Source organism: Ostrinia furnacalis, unplaced genomic scaffold, assembly GCF_004193835.3.
Source record: "Ostrinia furnacalis isolate ACB-3 unplaced genomic scaffold, ASM419383v2 OfSCF0465, whole genome shotgun sequence".
NCBI classification, from domain to species: domain Eukaryota; kingdom Metazoa; phylum Arthropoda; class Insecta; order Lepidoptera; family Crambidae; genus Ostrinia; species Ostrinia furnacalis.
Window position 1 is genome coordinate 271,735 of NW_021130704.1, and position 20,086 is coordinate 291,820.

Here is a 20,086-nt window from a genome sequence, read left to right on the forward strand (position 1 = left end):
TTTTACATTTTTATATTTTACTTGGAAGAAGATATGACTCTAACAACACTTATGTACACTTTATTTGAATAAATCGCCAAATATACCACCGCGGAGACCCCAATCGCGTCTTTGCGTGCGATTGAATCTTATGAGCATATGGATTTTTTGCGTTATTTTTCACAATTTCCATTTTTAAAAATTACTTATCGATAGCTTACTTTATTCTGATGAATAAATGTCATTACAAGTTTTTCTCTAAAACTAATAATTTGGCTAGAAAAAAATATTTTCTATCCACGCAGTACGCCGGCAGCGTTCGGATCGGATATAATGACGTCATCGTTCCCGCGCCGGGCGGTCAGTGAACTTTTTTAGTAATTTGGCCATAACTTCGTCAATTTTTGTCGTAGAACAAAAATTTTTGCACTGTGTATTAAGGATTTCTTAGCCCTATAAATCTGCATTCACAGCTAAAAATCGAAATGATCCTCATTGGTGGGCGCTTAAGCGGTAAGGTCCTCGAAACATTGGCTTTTTGATGGACTAGGAAAGTACTATTATTTATTGAAACATTGAAATATTATCATTATTTAAAAAGAAACAGGGGGACTACTCCGAAACGTGGTTTACGTAGTTTCGGGTCTATCTGTCACCGTCGCTCGCGCTGGCATATCGCTTTGCGTGAGAGGGATAGCAACATTCGAAACTTCGGATAACGTTTTTCGTAGTACCTAACCCCGCAGGTTTCTTGTCTAAACCACATTTATACAAGCTTTGCATCATAAATAATAAGTAGCGCTATGTTTTATTATTCGTACCTACAGCTTAGTATATTTTGCTAATAAGTAGCTAAGTACATAAAAGTATAACAAAACATGATTAAACGTTAAAATTAATAGTCTCACAACAACATTTATAATAAGTAGTTAATAATTAATGTATGATGTCATACCTGTTTATGAAATGGAATTTCATAAGTCGATCGTCAGATTTTTTAAACTACAACTATCACAAATTACTTACCTATAATGACAAAATACTTTATAATTAAATAATTACAATATTTTATCTAAATATGGTGGAATTGACGATAAGTCGACTACATAAGTTCATGTAATGAGAAATTTATAACATCATGAATACTATGGCATAATAATGAAGTATTTAGTTTAACTAATTAATATGAATTGAATATACATCAATTTGGTTTTAAATCAAGATAGGTACCTATTGTATTGAAACTACTTATGGGAACTCTCTTAAACTTGCTTGGGCTAAACCTCTAAAAACATTAAGTATTTTTGGATTTCACTGGTCCAAAATAAAACCCGACACATTTTTTTAGTTAATTTACAGATTCGCACTTTCTATTTGTAAGTTACTATGACAATTTTAACCGACTTCAACAAAAGGAGGTTCTCAATTCGGTCGGTATTTTTTTCTTGCGAAGAATTCCAAGCATTTCAGGTTTTCTGTTCTAGTAAACTGGCCCATAAAGCTAAATTAGCGACACTGCAGCAAGCAAAACCGAATTTGTTATTTTGGAACTCAACATTACCAAGTCTCCAATTGATTTCCTTTTAAACCAGCGACCGAACAGCAAAGAAGACCAAAGCCACGGTAATCGCTACAAATTGCCCGATCGCAGTTGCCCCGTTGCACGCTTCTAAGTCGCAGGCGTTGGCGACTTCGCCCAACTTGCTGACGACTTGGGACCACTCGCAGAGCCCTACGCGACACCAGTCCAGCGATATCGGCCTCTCGTTCTCCAGAAGGAGCACTTGGTACTGGTCGTTGATTTGGAAGTTACCGTTCAGGGTGCATCTGAGGAAAAAAATACATTCTATAGTGCCTATAATTACAAGTAAGAGATTGATTCTGAGATATCTAGGTGCCTCTATTTGAAATCACAGATATTTCGGACGATACAGCTTCTTACTGTTACCACTGAGTTACAGAGCCATTGGTTCTCATTTCTCTCCGACAGAAGAAAACATGGACTTTCAGAAAGACTGCCCGATAAATGTCTGAAAACAAAGATTGCTGGCAGATCTACAACCCCAGGTATCGCTGGAAGCTAAACATCGCTATGAGATTTGGTTGTATTCCATATCTTCGGTGACTCCACGAAGGACTGCTTTCCAGATGCAAATGGAAGATTTGAATCTACACTCCTCACGCTGGCCAGAAGGATGTAGAGATTCGCATATTATTTATTTATTTATTTTGTTTAAAACAAGTTACATAGTATTTCCAAACATTAATAATGACCAGCATTGACGATGTCACAAAAACCAGTTTTGGTTTTACCGTGCACCGCTGTGATTTCTTCATAAGGTAGTAGATATCCATCCATAGGAAGAGAGAAAGTGCAGCTCCAGTAGAGTAGAATGGACTGCTAAAAATATGTCTATCTAATTCAATTTTACTTGTATAGAACAGCGCGGCCAGGTTGGCGTTAAAAGACGCCATGGTAGAGCTGGCCCATTTTCGCGCCTGGATGGCGGCGCTGTGGTACCTATTTGACCCCGTGAGCGCCAGAAATATGGCCGGCCATCTAGTAGCATTACACAGGAATAAGGCAGGCCGTCTAATGGCCCAAGCTAGGCACTTACTTGTATAGAACTGCGGCCAGGTTGGCGTTAAAAGACGCCATGGTAGAGCTGGCCCATTTTCGCGCCTGGATGGCGCCGCTGTGGTACTTTTTTGACCCCGTGAGCGCCAGAAATATGGCTGGCTGTCTAGTAGCATTACACTGGAATAAGGCTGGCCGTCTAATGGCTCAAGCTAGGGACTCACTTGTATAGAACGGCGGCCAGGTTGGCGTTAAAAGGCGCCGTCTTAAAGCTGGCCCACTTGCGCGCTTGTCTGGCGGCGCTGTGGTACTTTTTTGACCCCGTGAGCGCCAGAAATATGGCTGGCTGTCTAGTAGCATTACACTGGAATAAGGCTGGCCGTCTAATGGCTCAAGCTAGGGACTCACTTGTATAGAACAGCGGCCAGGTTGGCGTTAAAAGGCGCCATCTTAGAACTGGCCCACTTGCGCGCTTGTCTGGCGGCGCTGTGGTACCTATTTGACCCCGTGAGCGCCAGAAATATGGCTGGCTGTCTAGTAGCATTACACTGGAATAAGGCTGGCCGTCTAATGGCTCAAGCTAGGGACTTACTTGTACAGAACAGCGGCCAGGTTGGCGTTAAAAGGCGCCATCTTCGAGCTGGCCCACTTGCGAGCTTGTATGGCGGCGCTGTGGTAGTTGTCCCCAGTCAGTGGTACAGTGTCTTGATGGGTCGCCATGGCCCCTAGTGCTAGTAGTATGGCTGGGGCTTCCGTCAAATGCACCATGACTTGAGGCTGTTGGGGCATTTCTGGAAGGGATATTTTAAAGATTGCTGTATTAGATTCCCGTTGACACCAGAATACTTAGTTATATGATAGTGTTGGGAGTGGGTAGGATAGTACTTCAGCGGTTGACGAAGATCGAACTACCAACCCTTGAATGGGCAGTCCGACAGCGAAGCTGTTGCGCTATTATTACGAGTATGTGTCATGATAGTCATTGTTACAGATAAATTGCCACAGTGGAAGAATTATTCTTGAAAATCTAAAACCGCTACACTGGCAAATACTACTACAATCCGATCCAGCTAAGCGCACCTCGCTGGAACGCGACTCTCCTCGCACTCAACCGCACACGTCTTCACGTTCGCCCCGTCCGTGCCGTGACGTAATGGCTGCCAGATGCGCAGTAAACTCGATCGCCTTGTAAGTTTGTAAGTACTGAACTGATATTTTCCCCAACCAACATTATGCTATAATACATTCATACAAAAGTGTATAATAATAGTGTGTGTAAATAAGCAGGGTTGCATGATTTAAATCATGATTTAAATCACGATTTTTATTGCATGATTTTTTTTATAAAAATCACTGATTTAAATCAATATCCGAAAATGGAATTAATGCAACACTGGAAGTGCATATTAATCAACTATAATGTTCGAAAACAATGTTGATTTAGGTGTTCAAGTGTGAAATAGCCGTTTTGTATGAAAATTTGGTAAAAAAATATTTTTCCATAAATTTTCTTTTTGCGAAAAAAAAAATTTATAGTTAATTGTATTAAGATATTCATGTTTTTGTAATGGAAACGGACACCACTTAAGACGAGCTGTTTTTGACGAAAGTTTTTTCTTGTTTCAGTAAAAATATGACATACCATCTTACATAATTTACTTTTTTTGGCTTGTTCCCAGTATTATACCTCAGTTGTACCTAAATAAACATGTTTTCCGCATGAAAAACTAAGGCAATGATTGCAATAATAAATCAATAAAATCAAAAAAATCATGATTTTTTTCCACCCTGTAAATAAGGGAGGTAATATTTTCACTCACCATTCTCCACGTGCTTAGAGAAGAAGCTCATCATGTCCTTAACGTATGCGCATCCGACCTTCTTGTTCAGATCGTTGCCGTATCCATACTTGTAGTAGGTCTCAAGGTCCTCCGCGTATTCCAGGCGTCTTAGGTCTTCGCGGGTGAATGCCTGGTAAAATTAAGGGACGAAATTACCATAAATTTAAATCGTCTCAGGGTAAGTCAAGAAGATTGCATGGTTACATTCCTACTGGAAAAAGTAATTTATGGACTTGTAATACCAAAAACGCATTCTTCAAGATCACATCCAGGACGTTACCAGTGTGGTAACTTCGACTTCAATTCCACATTAGCTTCGTCGCCAAGTTACTTTTACAGACCTACTGACGACAGCACTTCGAGCTAAACACTGTAGCATATTATGTAATTGACATTGCATAGGGGTTATTTTACAACATAAAGAAGTACATGTCTTGTATAAGATGCTGTCAACTGAACATACAATGCAATGCAACTTTTTTTAATAAGTAGAGATTGAGACTTAATGACGTCCCTTGTAGGACCCAAAATGAATAGCTTTTCTAGTCAAGACAAGTCAGGAAAATTAACTAAGAAAGAAAAAATACATAATTTAGATACTTACAGCGCACCAAGGTGAGATCTGTGTGACATCCCAGGCCTTATTGTAGCGGCACATCAGATATATGCCGCGGACTACGGCCGCATCCACGTCGTAGTTGAAGCCCAGTCGTAGGGACACGTTTGTTACCATCTGTTTGCATTCATTTTGATATTTTAATTTCATTACTTTTTGGTTGATTTTTCAATACATTTTGATGTAATTAAATTGTTTCATGTTACATTTGGGGAAAAATTAGCGATACTAACTCGACCGGGTGGTCGAGTTAACTGCGCAACTGGCTGCCGTGACGTCACATCGACGCTCAGGGTACGGACTGGGCGAACGCGATGTGCATGAGTGCAAGGGAGAGTGTAGGCCAGGGATGGCGAACCTTTATGGATCAACGTGCCACTTTTCCGAAAAAAAAATGTTTGATAAAGTCTTAGACGTGCTATCAATGAGGGGTATAGTACAAGTACAAGTGGTGCCACTGGCGAGTGACAGGACCTTACTCAACAGTGGCACTAACTGATGAGGGCAAATACGATAGCCTTAATATAAAACACATTATTTTATAGTGAATTTTGTGATAGGTGGGCGTGCCCTAAATATTGTGGCGCGTGCCATCAATGGCACGCGTGCCATTGGTTCGCCATCCCTGGTGTAGGCTATAGGTGATTGTCATAGCAGAAGAAAAATGAGTTGCGGCAACAAAGATAGCAATCAAGCGATCGAAAAAATGAGTAACTACTTAGTTAAGTACTTAGGGAGTTTGACGGCTGAATAGTACTTAGGCTGAAACCAAACTTGTACGTGTTTAGGCTAAGTTTTTTTTATACAGTAATAAATTTATTCTTATAATACGTTTCTATTGCAGATTGCAGGGTCTAAGAAAACGATAGGCATACCGCTACACTGGACCTAATGCAAAAATGTCTCGAAGTGGTGGTAGGTCTAGCTTTATTTGAGACGTTTCCCCGTATGGTAAGGATTGGATGGATGGATTTAAGGATGTATTCAAGGGATTGCCTTAAAATCCCTTACATAATAGGGAATTTATATTGCTTTACTTTATTATAGGTACTCACTTGTTTGTATTCATATTTGGATTCGAAGATAGTTCTCTGTGAGGGCGAATCAGGATTTTCTTCCGTACTTTTTGTCCAAGCGTTGCAGAATTTGTACGGCTGAAACAAATCAGAACAAAATCATGGAATGTTTTGACTTTGTAAACTATCTTTTTCATCGAAAATCGACGTACCCTTAGAAGTTTCTCATCATTTTCCTTTGGGAGGTCATCGCTGTCGATCATGGTCTTGAAGATGCCCTCGGAGAAAGCACGGAATGTGGTGCTGAGCCGACTCTCTTTTACGTATTTAAACTGAAACAAGACCATGAATATAAACAAAATAAATCACGGTTATGGGAGATAAAACGAACCACCTGAAGATAGCTGTGATTGGATGAAAAAAGAAGGAGATCCTGCTTTGAAATGCTCTTTGGCTTACGACCTATGGACTGCCATAAGCTGTATTAATGATGATGATAATGGTAGAGCTAGGATAAAGTTTTTTAAGATCACCCGGCTGCGCCAGAAGAAGGGTTATGTTTTTTGATATTCTAGTTGTGTAGGCTCAGAGTGGGTGAGTTAAAATAGCAGTCCACTAGGCTGGTCGTCCAAGGAAAAGTCGAAGGGATCCGATCGCGTGGCAGGTCACCAATGCGCTGGACCGACCAAGTTAAATCAGCAGTGGGAGACGGCGTATGTGACTGCACCAGACAGTCTGCCGATAGAGAGAGATGGCGGGAGATCTTGCGGAGAGTTGTATCCGCCTCTACAACCGATGCGAACAACGCCTTAACGTGACCACGACCGCTCTGCCATGAGCGTAACGAATAAGAAGAAGGCAGGTACCCTGTTGCATTGTAGGTTTTGGTAATTGGTAAAAGCTCTCGATCAAGTTGTAATTCACAATACTAGAAAGTTTATTCGTTAAAAGTAAAATACCTACCAGGTAATTATGCCTGTTGTCAGTAAATAGCTCAGGGTACTTGCGCTTAAACGCTTGTGCCAGTTGCTGAGCGCTGAGGTAACCGTCACTCGTCAGATCCCCGGCGAAGCTCAGGTTGTGGCGAGGGTTGTACTGCCAGTGCTCCAGTATCTTGACGTCGGACACGCAAATGCGATTCTGTGAAATTATTTAATTATAGTATGCTTACATCAACAGCCTCCTCGTAATTACAAATGCAATCCTCAACTCAATTACTTAGGTAATATACAGGGTGTCCCAGAATGGGTGAATCAAACTGCTAGGGGAGGTACCTGTACCTACTAATGTATAGCCTGACCAGGAACATAAAAACCCTGGCATAGAGGCGCCTCAATTGCATTTGATAGTGCAACACTGAGTACAGTCGTACCTGTGTTAAATTAATAGGCTAACTTTATGTATCAGGATTCAGGATTACGGGCTAATTTGATATTTTCATAAATTAACGAAATAATATTATTATAGGTAACCTGATTTAAATAAATTAAATGAAACCATCAATCGAGCTAGTAGATTTATTTTATTATTCATCATTAATCAAATTCAGAACTTGAATATTCAACTGCAATGTCTGCTCATGAACGCTTCAAACTCGGTACTTCTTTCCCAATCCCATAAAATTCAACACTTAGAAAGTGACAAAATTTTTAAAATATGTAGTTGAAACAAACCACAGCTAATTTTCATAGTGGACTGTACTATACGATAAACATGTCAGTCAATTTGACAACCTTTGTCGGAAACATTATTCAATGAAAATATTGTCCGAACCCTTAGTATTTCTCTTCGACAAATACTTTAACACATTGTGAACCACTTTTCTTTCACGACTATAAAAATATTTTAGCAATTTAATTCATAAAACCAACTGCGCACATTTAAAATAAAGTTTGTTTACACTTTGACAGCAATAGACTGACATGCAAGGTGACATATCAATGAAGTTTTCAGTTACTGTTGCCATTAAAAGAAATTAGTACCATTAGTTTTCCGCAACATGGCGAGGGTTTTTATGTTCCTGGTCAGGCTTTACTATCCCTAAAAAATATGAAAAAAAAATTTGAGTTCGGATTTTTTTAAATAAAGTGCTCCAAACTCGAAATCTAGTCATTATTTTCAAAAGTTTGTTTACAGTTATCCGAAGCGATCATGTACAATTAATATTAGTAAGAAAAAAGTACAAATAAACTCCAAACGCAGCAATTATAGCCAGATACTTAGGCAAAGCTGATTTATTTTCCCTTAAAAAAAAAAGTGTCATGCGCTTTATTTTTTTCATATTTTTTAGGGATAGTAACTACATTAGTAGAGCTACCTCCCCTAGCAGTTTGATTCACCCATTCTGGGACACCCTGTAGAATGCTAACATCAAGCCTCCACACTCTTATTGGCCGCTGGAACGCGCATTTTATCAACCTAACCTACCTACTAAAGTAGTCATTTTCTATTCATTGATCAATCTATGATGAGTTGTATGGGTGATCAACGATGACAAATTACCTAGTGTCCTACATGTTAGCTAACATTTGCAAACTTGATAGAGAAGAATTGGAACAGAGCGACAGTTTTGTGATTACAATTTTTTTTTATCCACAACTAGGAAGCTCTTGGCCTGTATCTCACCTGATGGTAAGTGACGATCAGGCCGAAGGTGGAAGCGAGCTTCACCCGGAATCCTCAACCACGGAGGAACTGGCTATCTTACCTCTAACTGCCGGAAAACAACAATGCTGTTAACATTGTTGTTATGGCGACAGACTTAGGTAAGATGGTGGTAGCTAGCCAGGCGGACTTAGAACAAGCCCTACCACCAACCAAACCGAACAGAAAAATCTGCCCCCACTGGGAATCGAACCCGGGACCTCTGCGTCTGAAGCAGGTGGCCTTACCACTAGACCACAGAGGCGGTTAACAATGCAATGCTTACATTGGTGTTCCTGAAGTTGCTATTCCTGTAGTTGCTAATGATGTTGTTCTTGAGGTCGGTCAGGTTCTGCAGCCTTTCGATCTCGTCGGCCTCCGGGTTGTGGGAGCCATGCCGCTGCATCATCCAGAACGCGACCGGCTGGCATCCTGGAGAAGGAGAAATTGTGGTAAGAAACAAGAAGTTTTGAGACAACTGCCGCTGAAAAAATGGACATAGAAAATGTAGGATATTTGATCAAGACTAGACATACTTACCTAGGTGCCTACTACGTACTGCTTTCAATTGATCAAGACTAGACATAGGTACCCACAACTAGACTACCATAATCAATTGTCAAGTCAGTGAGTCAGTGGCGGCGTAGCATGGGTTGGTACCCCCCCCCCCCCCGTCACAAGTCCTATGGCACCCCCTGGTACCCCCCAGGATTTTGGGGTTACCTACCGATTCGAAGATTGAAAGACATTCACACCCCCCACCCCCCCGTATCATGACATAGACCGCAGATTTGCCATGCAGATATGCCAGTGAGTACTAATCTGCGCGACTTGTGTCACCCCCTGATGCTTGGCACCCGGGGCGGACCGCCCCCACCGCCCCCCCCTTACGCCGCTACTGTGTCAAGTGATACATTTTTAACTACATATGAAACGAACATCTCATTGAATGTTCTCAGGTTCACAAAGAAACAGCTCTGCAGTTGGGAAAAAAGTTAATAAGTAAGCGAACGAAACATTTCTACAGCATCGTTTTTAAGTGGGTAATAATTTCCCACGTGCACAAACAATAAAATTAAATTTTCCTATAAATCCGTCTCGATATTCCGCTGAACTGCTCGCATGTGTAATGGCGGCTAATTATATATTTATTACCATTGTTGTGTATCACACGGTGTCCGTGTGTCGTGCCAGTTTGTGTACTTGCGCTTGCGCATCAGACTCCCATAATAACCTGGTGTAATCAGCAGGGTTGCCTCTTATTGATTAACTAAGTAATAGAAATAATTGTAGTTAATGTTTACTTCAGTAAAACTCTTTCTAGTCTTTAATTTATTTCCAATGATTATGTCTCCCTCTTTCTATAAGTCAGGACACAAAGTAAGTAGAGTAAGGTACCTACTTAAGTGAGAAGGTCGAGTAAGGTTGAAATATTTTGCAGAACCTTACCTGCGTATTTTTTAAGTTTAGTCTTAATCAAATATCTAGGATATAATTGAGATGGGATTCTTTTGTTTCTTTAAGAAGTCGAGGTCGGTTTTGACCTCACAGAAGAAAGAGGAAAGATTCTAGAAACCTTTTTTCCGTCGATTCCTCTGCTCTGGTCCAACTAGACTGCTGTTAAATACTCATAAATTTTCATCGTAATAGTTTAACAGCAATCTGACAGCCCTAACTCAGGAAGATCCCATAACAAAATCCAGCCCAAGTCGCGGCATTATTTATAGCGCCCAGACCCAACCTCCGTCCATAATGTTCCTTCCGTCCCACAAATCCCATAAAAATAGCCATGATGCGATAAACGATGAATCAACCGACTCCGGGGCAATGATATTATATAAAAACAAAAGCAGATATGTTATAAGCGCTCGCGCTGTGAATACTCAAATACGTCCCAATTGGGACGTCTTGTGTTTAGTCTTCGAGTGGCCTGCGTCGTGCGCAATCGCGTGCGTACCACACCGTAAGTTCCTGTTCTTACCAAAATAAATAAAAAATGCCATCGTGTGTGTTTCGAAAGTGTACCAATTATGACTCTAAAGTAAACAAAATACAAGGGATCTCTTACCACATGTGATTATGCAAAATTATTTAGTATTTATGTTTTCAATTATTTATGCAAACAATCAAGACGCCATGCGCCATGTTCAAGTTAAGAAAGAGAAAGCGATCTTGTTTTGACGTTAGAGCGATAAGGATGCGTGCGCTACGGACATAGATTAGTTAGTGCAGAATCGTTAAAACTATAGCTATCTCTTTCATTTGCGTGCTATTTCGTATCTTTTGTTTCACTTATCAGTTACATTTGTCAATGTGTGCGATTTGGAATAGCTCGGCACGGATTCAAATCGTAATTTCTATGAACGTAACATATCTATAGTTCTTTAATATCATTGATCCGGGGTCATTTATTAGTGTTAATTGGACGCCCATCGATTGGTCTTCGGCGTTTTGTTACCCAGAAGGCAGATTGGACATGAAAAATAGACCAATCAGTGTATGGGAAATGGGAATTGTATGGCCATTTGTTACCTTTGAGTTTTGCTGATGATTATGTTCGTCGACTAAATGGGGCTTTCATTTATTTGACCTTGTTATAATTGTTGAGCTTCCTAAATATGTATACCTAATTTATTTTGTTCATTAGTGGTGCGACCACTACTCCACTACGGACTCTATCACCACCACAGTGGTAGAGTCGAGGCGACTGGCGAAGACAATAATTAGACGAACTAATTATTGGATATGCAATAAATAAATAAATAATTATCAAAAATCGCCAAAAAGTTTCTAAATCATAGATTAAGCACCTCGGTAATTATCGTAGTCGTCAAACTGCACACAGGATGATTTAATGAAGGCTATACTGACAACGCCATTCTTGTGGAGGAGTTTTGGGCTGACGCTGTGTAGGTTTGTTGTCGACACGATAAGAATCTTCTTCAGTGGTCGTCATTCGCTTTTAAAATGCAAAAAGGTACAAAAAGTTTTCGGAAAAGGATTCTCAAGTTATAGAAATCTCTAGCTATAAGACTAAAATTACATAGAGAAACCAATTTGTGTAAAACTAAGGTTTTAAAACTGCAAGGCTTTCTAGCAGCAGTTTTTATGCAATTACTTAATTTTATAGGCAAAGAAAAAATATGTTTAAAATTCAGTAACTAATCGCCTTGAATTATGATTAATTACTCCAAGTTCAAGGTGCACCTATGAAGGCGTATCGGTGTAAAGTGCCTTATCTGACCCTGCATGCGAGGGAGTCAACTCAGGCGAAAATGCAATATGGGTCGCAGAGAACTGCAGTGGTTTAATTATAGCTCTTAAAGCTAATGAGGCGTAAGTGCGTCATAATGCTCTATCAACGTCCTTGTAATGTATAAGAAAAACATACCAACCGAATTGAGAACCTCCTCCTTTTGTTCAAGTCGGTTAAAAAATTGCGCGAGCTGTTCTTATGCGCATCGTATAATTTATGGAGAAACATAGCTGCATACAAATGCAGGGTAAGTAAGACGTTCATGGTTTTGAAACCCTCATGATTTTGATGGTTCTGCCATGCCATACAACTTAGGACTTCTACTCTACGTCTTATATTGATACTAGCTTTTGCCCGCGGCTACACCCGCGTGAAATTTCGTTTGTCACATATCGTCATAAATTATAGCCTATACCTATGTTAATCTGGGTTATAAAAAATAATACTGTAAAGTTTCAACAAAATCCGTTCAGTAGTTTTTGCGTGAAAGAGTAACAAACATCCACACAAACATTCGCATTTACCTATAATATTAGTAGTAGGTAGGTATAAGGGCTTAGCTCATAGTTTTATGAATATCTTTTGTGAAAACTGCGAAAATATTTATTTATCTAATCTTTTAAGATCTTGAGATTTGGTTTAGGTTAGATAAGTACCTCTCTAGAAAGATTTCTTCAGAAAAGTTTGCAAGGATAGGTAAGGTAAGCCTACCATTAAATTCACCATACTTGATGGACTTACAATCCATCTATCCCTATCATCATCATCATTTCAGCCATAGGAATTAGGACACGACGTCCACTGCTATTCTTGAGCAAAAAACACCGATTCCGTAAAGATAGCAATCTATCCAACTTCGTACAAAAGCGGGACAGTTTATTTAGGTGCCATTATAAGTCGAGGTTGTTGGATCACGTTTATTGACAGACCATCAACCCGTGACCTCTCCTAATGAGATCCCTTTGACCTATTGTCCGATTTGAGTGACCTTTGCTTTCTGCTTGTGCATATTTGTCATTTGTTTCGCGTCGTGTTTTGTTTCCTTTTGACGTACTTAGGCCAGAATATTTGAGTACAGTCGCTAGTACCTACTACCACAGAATAATAATAAGTACTACGTACTACTACTTGTAATAAAGCATCTTGATAAATAAATTAAGAATGGTCAGAATTATTTTAAGTGAAGTATTATTACTTTTTCTTGTGATCTACATTGTAGATTGTAGAGCCCCGAGCTACGAGTAGATGTTTTTTGTGCTCGAGTGGTAACTTTTCGAAAGAAGTTATTTTCTTGTCCGATAGTTACGTAAGTACTCGTATAATGTCAAAGACAATAATACAAAACAGACAATCAATATTTCACAGCAAATATTTTCCGGCGACAATGAACGTTAAATTATTCTGTATTTTATGCCATAGTGCGTCACGGTCCCCAACATCTATTCTATGGGTGTTCAACCTCTTTTCATTCAGCACAATGAAAGTAATAATACCTAGTTATAGCGTATCTGAAATACCTAGGGCATTTACGGTTGGCTGGCATCAAAAGTTGATGCATAGGTACTTTTTACAATAATCGACTCTATATCTTCAGGAATAAGACCCACCAAGTACACCACCAGAGTTAAAAACACAGGACGTAACGCAGTTCTTTGGCGGATTCTTAACTACAAGATTTTATTGAAATTAACATTAGGTAAAAATTTATTAGTGAAAAATTTAAACACCATATTCACCATACATTAGTATGGTGATTAAAATTTTCACCTTACACCATGTGACGATAGCAAAACGGCTATGCCACATATTTTGACTATGGTGTAGAGTTTGTGAAGTTAAGGCAAGTGAAGTTAGAAACTTAGCTCAACATCATGAGATCTGGTAACTTTTTCAAGGTATTGGCAACATTTTGCATTAAAAATATTTTTTTCTCAAAATGGCACAGTTTATAGCTTATATGTGCCGTCATGAAAAACTTTTAGCTCATCCATCTCATTAAAAAATAATACTAATCCATTTCTTGTTGCCATATCCTGAGTGGAATGACCACTGCTTAGTGTTTATGCAATCATTAAATTAAATTGTTTCATTGTCTAGTTCAATGTCGTGGCAATTAACTTTAATAATCATTACGAATAATTTAGCTTTTTGCCCGAATTAGGCGATTGCATAAAAGTAAATTAAAATGTTGATGGTCAGACTCTTTAATGAACGTTTTGGCGCCATATGGGGTTTATTATTTTAGGAACATTTTTACGGATGACGGTCACATTAATTTAAGCAGACTTAATAATGTGGGTGTACCGATCTACCATCAACTGAACTTGAAACTGGAACGTAGACAATATTCCTTACTCAGGATGAGGAAATAATTTAGCGCGAAATTGCTCTACCTACGTCGGTAAAAAAATTCCGCAATATTTTACTTCCCACTGAATTTTCAACAGCTATGCTATGTTGTAAAATTAGGCTTCGGGGTCTAGATAAGAATCGCAAATTCCTATAGCAGTTGCTAAGCTAAACTTATACCAACTTGCCCAAAAAGTTGCGGTACGTTTTGGCATTCTAATAGCCACGAATGCCACGATAGTCGAACGCTGAAGGGGTCGGAGTGGCCGACTCGAGATCCGAGGAACGCGGGTTCAAATCCCACCGCCGCTCGACGATTATGGTGAGCCCACTCTTAACACAAGCTTATTTAGCTTAACACGAGGGGCTAACGGGACGCTATTAGCATGAGTAATTCGTGCAATGCAAATTGCTTATCTCTTTTTTTAAATCTATACCAGGGTTACAGACAGCTTCATGATCGCTTAAATCTGACCACAAAACAGAAGATAGAAGGCTTTATTGAACTGAATTTTAAATTTAACGAACTAACTCTACAAAGCGTTGCTTCGTGGCTCTACTTATCTGATTCTGAACGTATAATGTTATCTGAGATCTGAACTAACTTATTATAATCAAGCAAACGTAAAATGTAGGAACTTATTCGTTTTATGGTGCTTAACTTATTCTATAACTTGTAAACTTACCAGGGACTTCATGGGCCCTATTGTTGTTAGGGAGGCCTCGGTTGGCGAAGATGTAAGCAGTCTTGGTGCCGAAGAGGAGGTACGGGTCCTCTTCGACGGAGAGGCAGGTCTCCTGCAGCTGCGCTGACCCGAGGGTCGCGAGCGCAAGAAGCGCTGGAAGGGACCAACCCATGTCTGTGAAGAAAAAGCATCATTAAGAATAAGTTTAGTGTTTTAACGCTATCTTAAAGCGCTTATTCTTGGGAAGTTCCATCGCTGCTTGGGCGACTGACAGCTACATTACTGGACCACCTCTGTCGATCCCGTACTGCGACTCCTGAGTATCAGTATCCTGCCTGAGCATACACAAACTGGAGCTCAATCTATGAAATGTTGTTTGACGATTGACTGAATCGTGGTCAAGGTTATATCCTGATCCAGTACAGGGTTGACAGAGGTGGGTTCAGTAATAGAGAATTCTGGATAATTAGTCAGTTAATAAGTACTTAATTGGAGCTAGTAAGAAGATTGCAATGATGATAACACGTTAATGACGTACAAAGTAAGATTTGTCCATTTATTCAAACTTTGCCTCGCATAATTTTTATGAAAGAAATGTTTTCATAAACGGCCGTAACTTCCGCAAGTGTTTTGAAACTTTATTCGTTTACGCATCGTTTGCAGTCGTAACATCTTCTAATCTGACTAAATATTTTCGTTTCCATAATATGAGTTTCCAAATCATAGTTCCTGACAGTTGTTTAAGTCTAAATATTAATAAGGAAACCGAACTAATATTAATACTTTATTTTTATTTTTTATGCATAACAAGGCAGGTATTTGACCACAATCGCACCTGATGTTAAGTGGGATGCAGTCTAGGATGGTACATATCTGCCCTGTAAGTACTTATTCACTCTCGCCTTAAAGAGGCCCGGATTATAGTTTTCGGGAAAGACAGCACGATGTGTAACGTTAATTATTTCTAAAAATAATAATTTGCCAATAGCAATTGGAAGGTGCGTCATTTTGAATTTGTAATAAAAGCGATGGTACATATGTCAATAAATATAGCACATAACTGAATGTTACAAATATCGGGATCGGGAACGTTCGAACGTCGTTTTCAGGGTGTGTGGACTCATTAACTGTGTAGGCACATCCGCCATTTAAAATCGGTTATTCCTTTTCTAGCTTTAACGATATTATTTTCAAATTTCGAATCAATCTGGTTCGTATTAAATTTAAATAGCTAACTAGAATCAATCTACTACACTTTCCTCTTGAAACACTCTCATCAATTGAAGAAAATCGTACTAGTAAGTACCTACTCTACAGACAGACGAGTGACTTTAATTTAAAATTGTAATTTTAGAGACATAACTGTCATTTATATAATTACTTGTAAGCATGACAATATTAGCGTATTTTACATTCAAAGTTGTAAAATCTTTGAGTCGTAATAAAGATTTATAGAGACAACGATGTGCTCATTCACTCGCAAGAAGTCGTATCTCAGTGGATTCTGAATTGATTATAGGCTGGGCTCTAGCTGTCTAGAAAATGCTCCATTGTTGGATTCTAGGCCCGTATGTTGTTTAGTAGAGCATAAACAATGGTCTCGCATCTAAAATTTGCAATAACAAGAGCGAAATTATCTTTTTATTGACCAATGATAAAGGTGTTAAAAGTTATGTAAATATTTTCAGTTTAAAGACGCCGGAATTGTATTTAATAAATGAAATAGCATTATCTTAACATTTTGTATAAGCACCTATTTGAGAAATCATAATATTAGGATTTAGAACAAATCAAGATCTGAGGATCGCGGGTTCGAATCCCACCGTTGGATTATTGTGGTGAACTCATTCGTAATACAAACATAATTTAATTTGCTACGAGGGGTTAAACGAGTCTATTAATAAAATAAATACAAGTTTTAAAGGGAAAAATTCGGTAAATTATTTTAAAAAGATAACAGTAATAGGATGGACGTATAATTTCCCGCTAAAAATATTATAGCTGCGGTCATTATTGGTTGCAGTATTGTTAGTTAGCCTTATTTAAGTCTCTCTGACTCCAGAATCTGTTAATTGACTCACTAATTGCATTGAAGGATGGGTCGCTACACAGTGACTCGAAATAGGTATCAATTAAATTAATACAATAATGTAACTCTTGTCACTCTGCAATTTTCTAGGGGAAATCTCGTTGTTCATTTTTGTTAAAGTTAGTTTTGAAATATGGTTTTATAACAAGAAAATATGCCTACCTCTCTACTATTTTATTAGGATTTATAAATTACCTACTAACAACAAAAATCTCATTTTCCGAAAAGTTAGGTCGTTTTAAGTGAATTTAAGGATTAGCGGAGTCATCTCCTCTTCATTCCCAAGAGAGCATAGTAGAGCAGATCGTTTGAAAGTTTTGTTGATAATAATAAATGTCTTTTTAAGTTGCACATAACTTTTTTACGTAGCATTCTTTGCTATAAGCATGAGTTAAAAGTATCTATGAGGTACTAACATAAGTAAGGAAATGCGAGTAAACAACTTTAAAATGAAGAATCCTCACCGCAAAATCTGCATCACACCTAAGTACCTAGTTAATTTTCCTGTTTTGGTAGACTTAAAATTTTTCTCTTAGTCATTTTATTTACGAAGTACTCATGTAGGACATTTAACAGACTTGCATAATTTTATTTAGTCATAACGATTGTACTTACCTACTTTGTTATTTGAACAGATGAACAACATACATTTCGCATGCTTTAAAAAAGTGTAGCTACTGTGTTAGTGTGTGAGTCTACCTACTTACAAGAAAATACCGCATGAATCGAACATGCTATGCCACTAATAGAGACTGTAGTTTTTACATCGGCCGACTGGCTGTGGTGCCCCATCAAGTTCCCATCTAACGAAAAAAAGTAACGGAATGTCGACTAGAATCTCATAGAACAAATAGACATTGTAGAGCGCGTTGTTTTGTAAAAATGTAAACTGCAAATAATGTTTATTGTGAAATGTAATTACAATTTAATACATTAATACGCTTCACTATGCACTTTTACGCACAACATGCACTGTAGATTGTGATTCAATAAAACCATTATTAGGCCAAAGCGAATAAGCCGGCCAGGTAACTTGCAAACAATAACAAAAGCGTTGCAGAAAATTTTTTCACACACTTTTTTGTAACTGCAAACTTCGGACACAAAAACTCAAAATACTGGCCGAAAATTACCTTTACGCAGGAAGATTCGGGATAGACTATATCCGTTTAGTCTATGGTCGTAGTTGGAATGCGCGGGAAATACGGCGTCACTCGCGCGCGTTGTCGGAGGCACTGACTGAGGTTCGCGGACTCCGGGCCTTTGCGGCTCTACTGTGGTGTAATGGTGTTGTCACCGCGTAGGTACTCGATACTCACAAACGCCAAGGCATCGCTAAAGTAACCTAAAAACGCTCGGGAACCACTGGTGAATGAATGCTAATAGTGTTACGGTACTATGACGCTGCATTCAAGTAATAGGTAGACGGTGTGGCGGATGACCAACCAGTTCGTCAAGATACTACAACTATCTAATTTAGACATCTAATAAATCACACCGAAAATATTTGAGAATATGCTGGGCTGGCTGGCTACCATCTATGGTTGGTTAGCCAAAGTTTTTGGTAGAGTAGAGTGTTTAGTAGAGTTTTATTTACATCAAAGTTAGAAAGCTTTGATTCAAATTTTCTTGATTAACAACGACGAATAATGCACATTGCTCACTAAGTTACTATTATATGAATCACACTGAAATGTGGTTTAATTTTTTTTTATTACTTACTTATGCATTTTCTCCGTCGTTGTGTTTGTTCAGCTGCTTATTTATTTATTGCAGAATAAGTCATATAAAATGACGTTAATGTTAAAGTCTACATACCACTTAACCATAAAATAACATTAATTTATTATTAGAAACATAGGTTTAATACATAAAATGTATAAAGTAACTACTTACTAAGTTTTTACATACCAACATCTATTGTTATCAAGTATTTGTGAAGGAAATTACGACCGACATAACATAATTGAAGCATTGGGAGCAACAAGGGCGTTCGGTACCGAAAGTCCGTTTTGATGTTATTATATCAAAACATGCACTGTACCATCTAGTTTAACATCCCAAAAACTGGTTTCGATCAGACGCTCCCTGATGGCGTGAGAATAATTTATGTCACAAGTGGCGCTACGCCCTTGTTGCACACAGTAATAAAAGTGCATTTAAATTCAACCTGTATGCAGTTTTTAAAAACTTATTAATGTAAAAAATTACTGTAGACTAATTTTGAGTCTTCCAGTGACTTGGCCCCCTTTTAGATTGGTCCACGGATCAAGTCGCCAGACTGAATTTTCAATTATTTATTCCTCCGGCAAATGGACTCACTCTAAGATTCTAGAGTAGATTTGTGTTGATTTTATTGTTTTATTATATTAACAAAAATATTGAAGGTTCACCTTTTTAGCTCTGGAAACTGCGGCAACCAGTTTAAAAAAGAAGAAAATATTTAAAAACTCAATCTGGTGACTTGGTCCGTGGACCTAGCTAAAAGTGAGCCAAATGAGTGGTTGAAACTGGTCCTGACCTTCCATGCAGGCCTGGACGATCAGGCTGGACCTTCCAGGCCAGTTGCAGCTGATTCGGAAGATTCCCTTCAGTCTAGTGAATATTTTGATAAATCTGATTAAAACACGAAAGTCGGAAAAAATGTTAAGAAAGTTTAATATTTTAACGGTGATTGTAATAAATACACATGTTTGACTTACATTTTAATTAAAATTAATAAAAAAAAGTATTCAAATTGTTATTTATTTTCCATAAAAAATAATAATTTAACTAACGCCCTATCTGTTTACCAGTTTGGTGCAACAAGGGCGGATAACACAAGTAAAAAAAATCGCATTTTAAGATGTTTCCGATTGCTTTAAAATAGTTATAATACCTTAATCTTATTGTTAAATCATGGGACTAACAATTAATAAAGTAAGTGTAAGTCAAATTATAAACATTAAAAAAATATAAGACATTGAAACTTTCATCGTCAATTTTCTCGAAACTCTATTTTACGAGATACGCCCTTGTTGCACCCAATGCTTC

At 38.4% G+C, this 20,086-nt stretch overlaps 1 protein-coding gene across 2 annotated transcripts; it reads right to left on the reverse strand.

Moving 5' to 3' along the window:
• Positions 1-1,369: 1,369 nt before the first annotated feature.
• On the reverse strand, positions 1,370-18,317 carry LOC114365913 (multiple inositol polyphosphate phosphatase 1). Of its 2 annotated transcripts, none has more exons than XM_028322636.1 (10): positions 18,131-18,317; positions 14,965-15,138; positions 8,960-9,105; positions 6,994-7,170; positions 6,243-6,362; positions 6,070-6,168; positions 5,003-5,131; positions 4,378-4,528; positions 3,150-3,348; positions 1,370-1,806 (listed from the first exon to the last, which is right to left on the reverse strand). In XM_028322636.1, the coding sequence occupies exons 2-10, from the start codon at positions 15,134-15,136 to the stop codon at positions 1,563-1,565; spliced, it is 1,437 nt and encodes a 478-aa protein (XP_028178437.1). In that variant the 5' UTR covers positions 15,137-15,138; positions 18,131-18,317; the 3' UTR covers positions 1,370-1,562. The 2 variants fall into 2 exon arrangements, with proteins under 2 accessions (XP_028178437.1, XP_028178434.1); XM_028322633.1 differs by lacking the exon at positions 18,131-18,317 and adding an exon at positions 17,669-17,757.
• Positions 18,318-20,086: the final 1,769 nt, after the last annotated feature.

Coding starts and splice junctions, on each gene's coding strand:
- LOC114365913 (XM_028322633.1), bottom strand. CDS start 17,699: ATGTTGTTCATCTGTTCAAATAACAAAGTAG. Junction 15,139..17,668: donor CTGTTCAAATAACAAAGTAG/GTAAGTACAATC, acceptor TTTTCTTCACAG/ACATGGGTTGGTCCCTTCCA. Junction 4,529..5,002: donor AGATCTCACCTTGGTGCGCT/GTAAGTATCTAA, acceptor TAATTTTACCAG/GCATTCACCCGCGAAGACCT.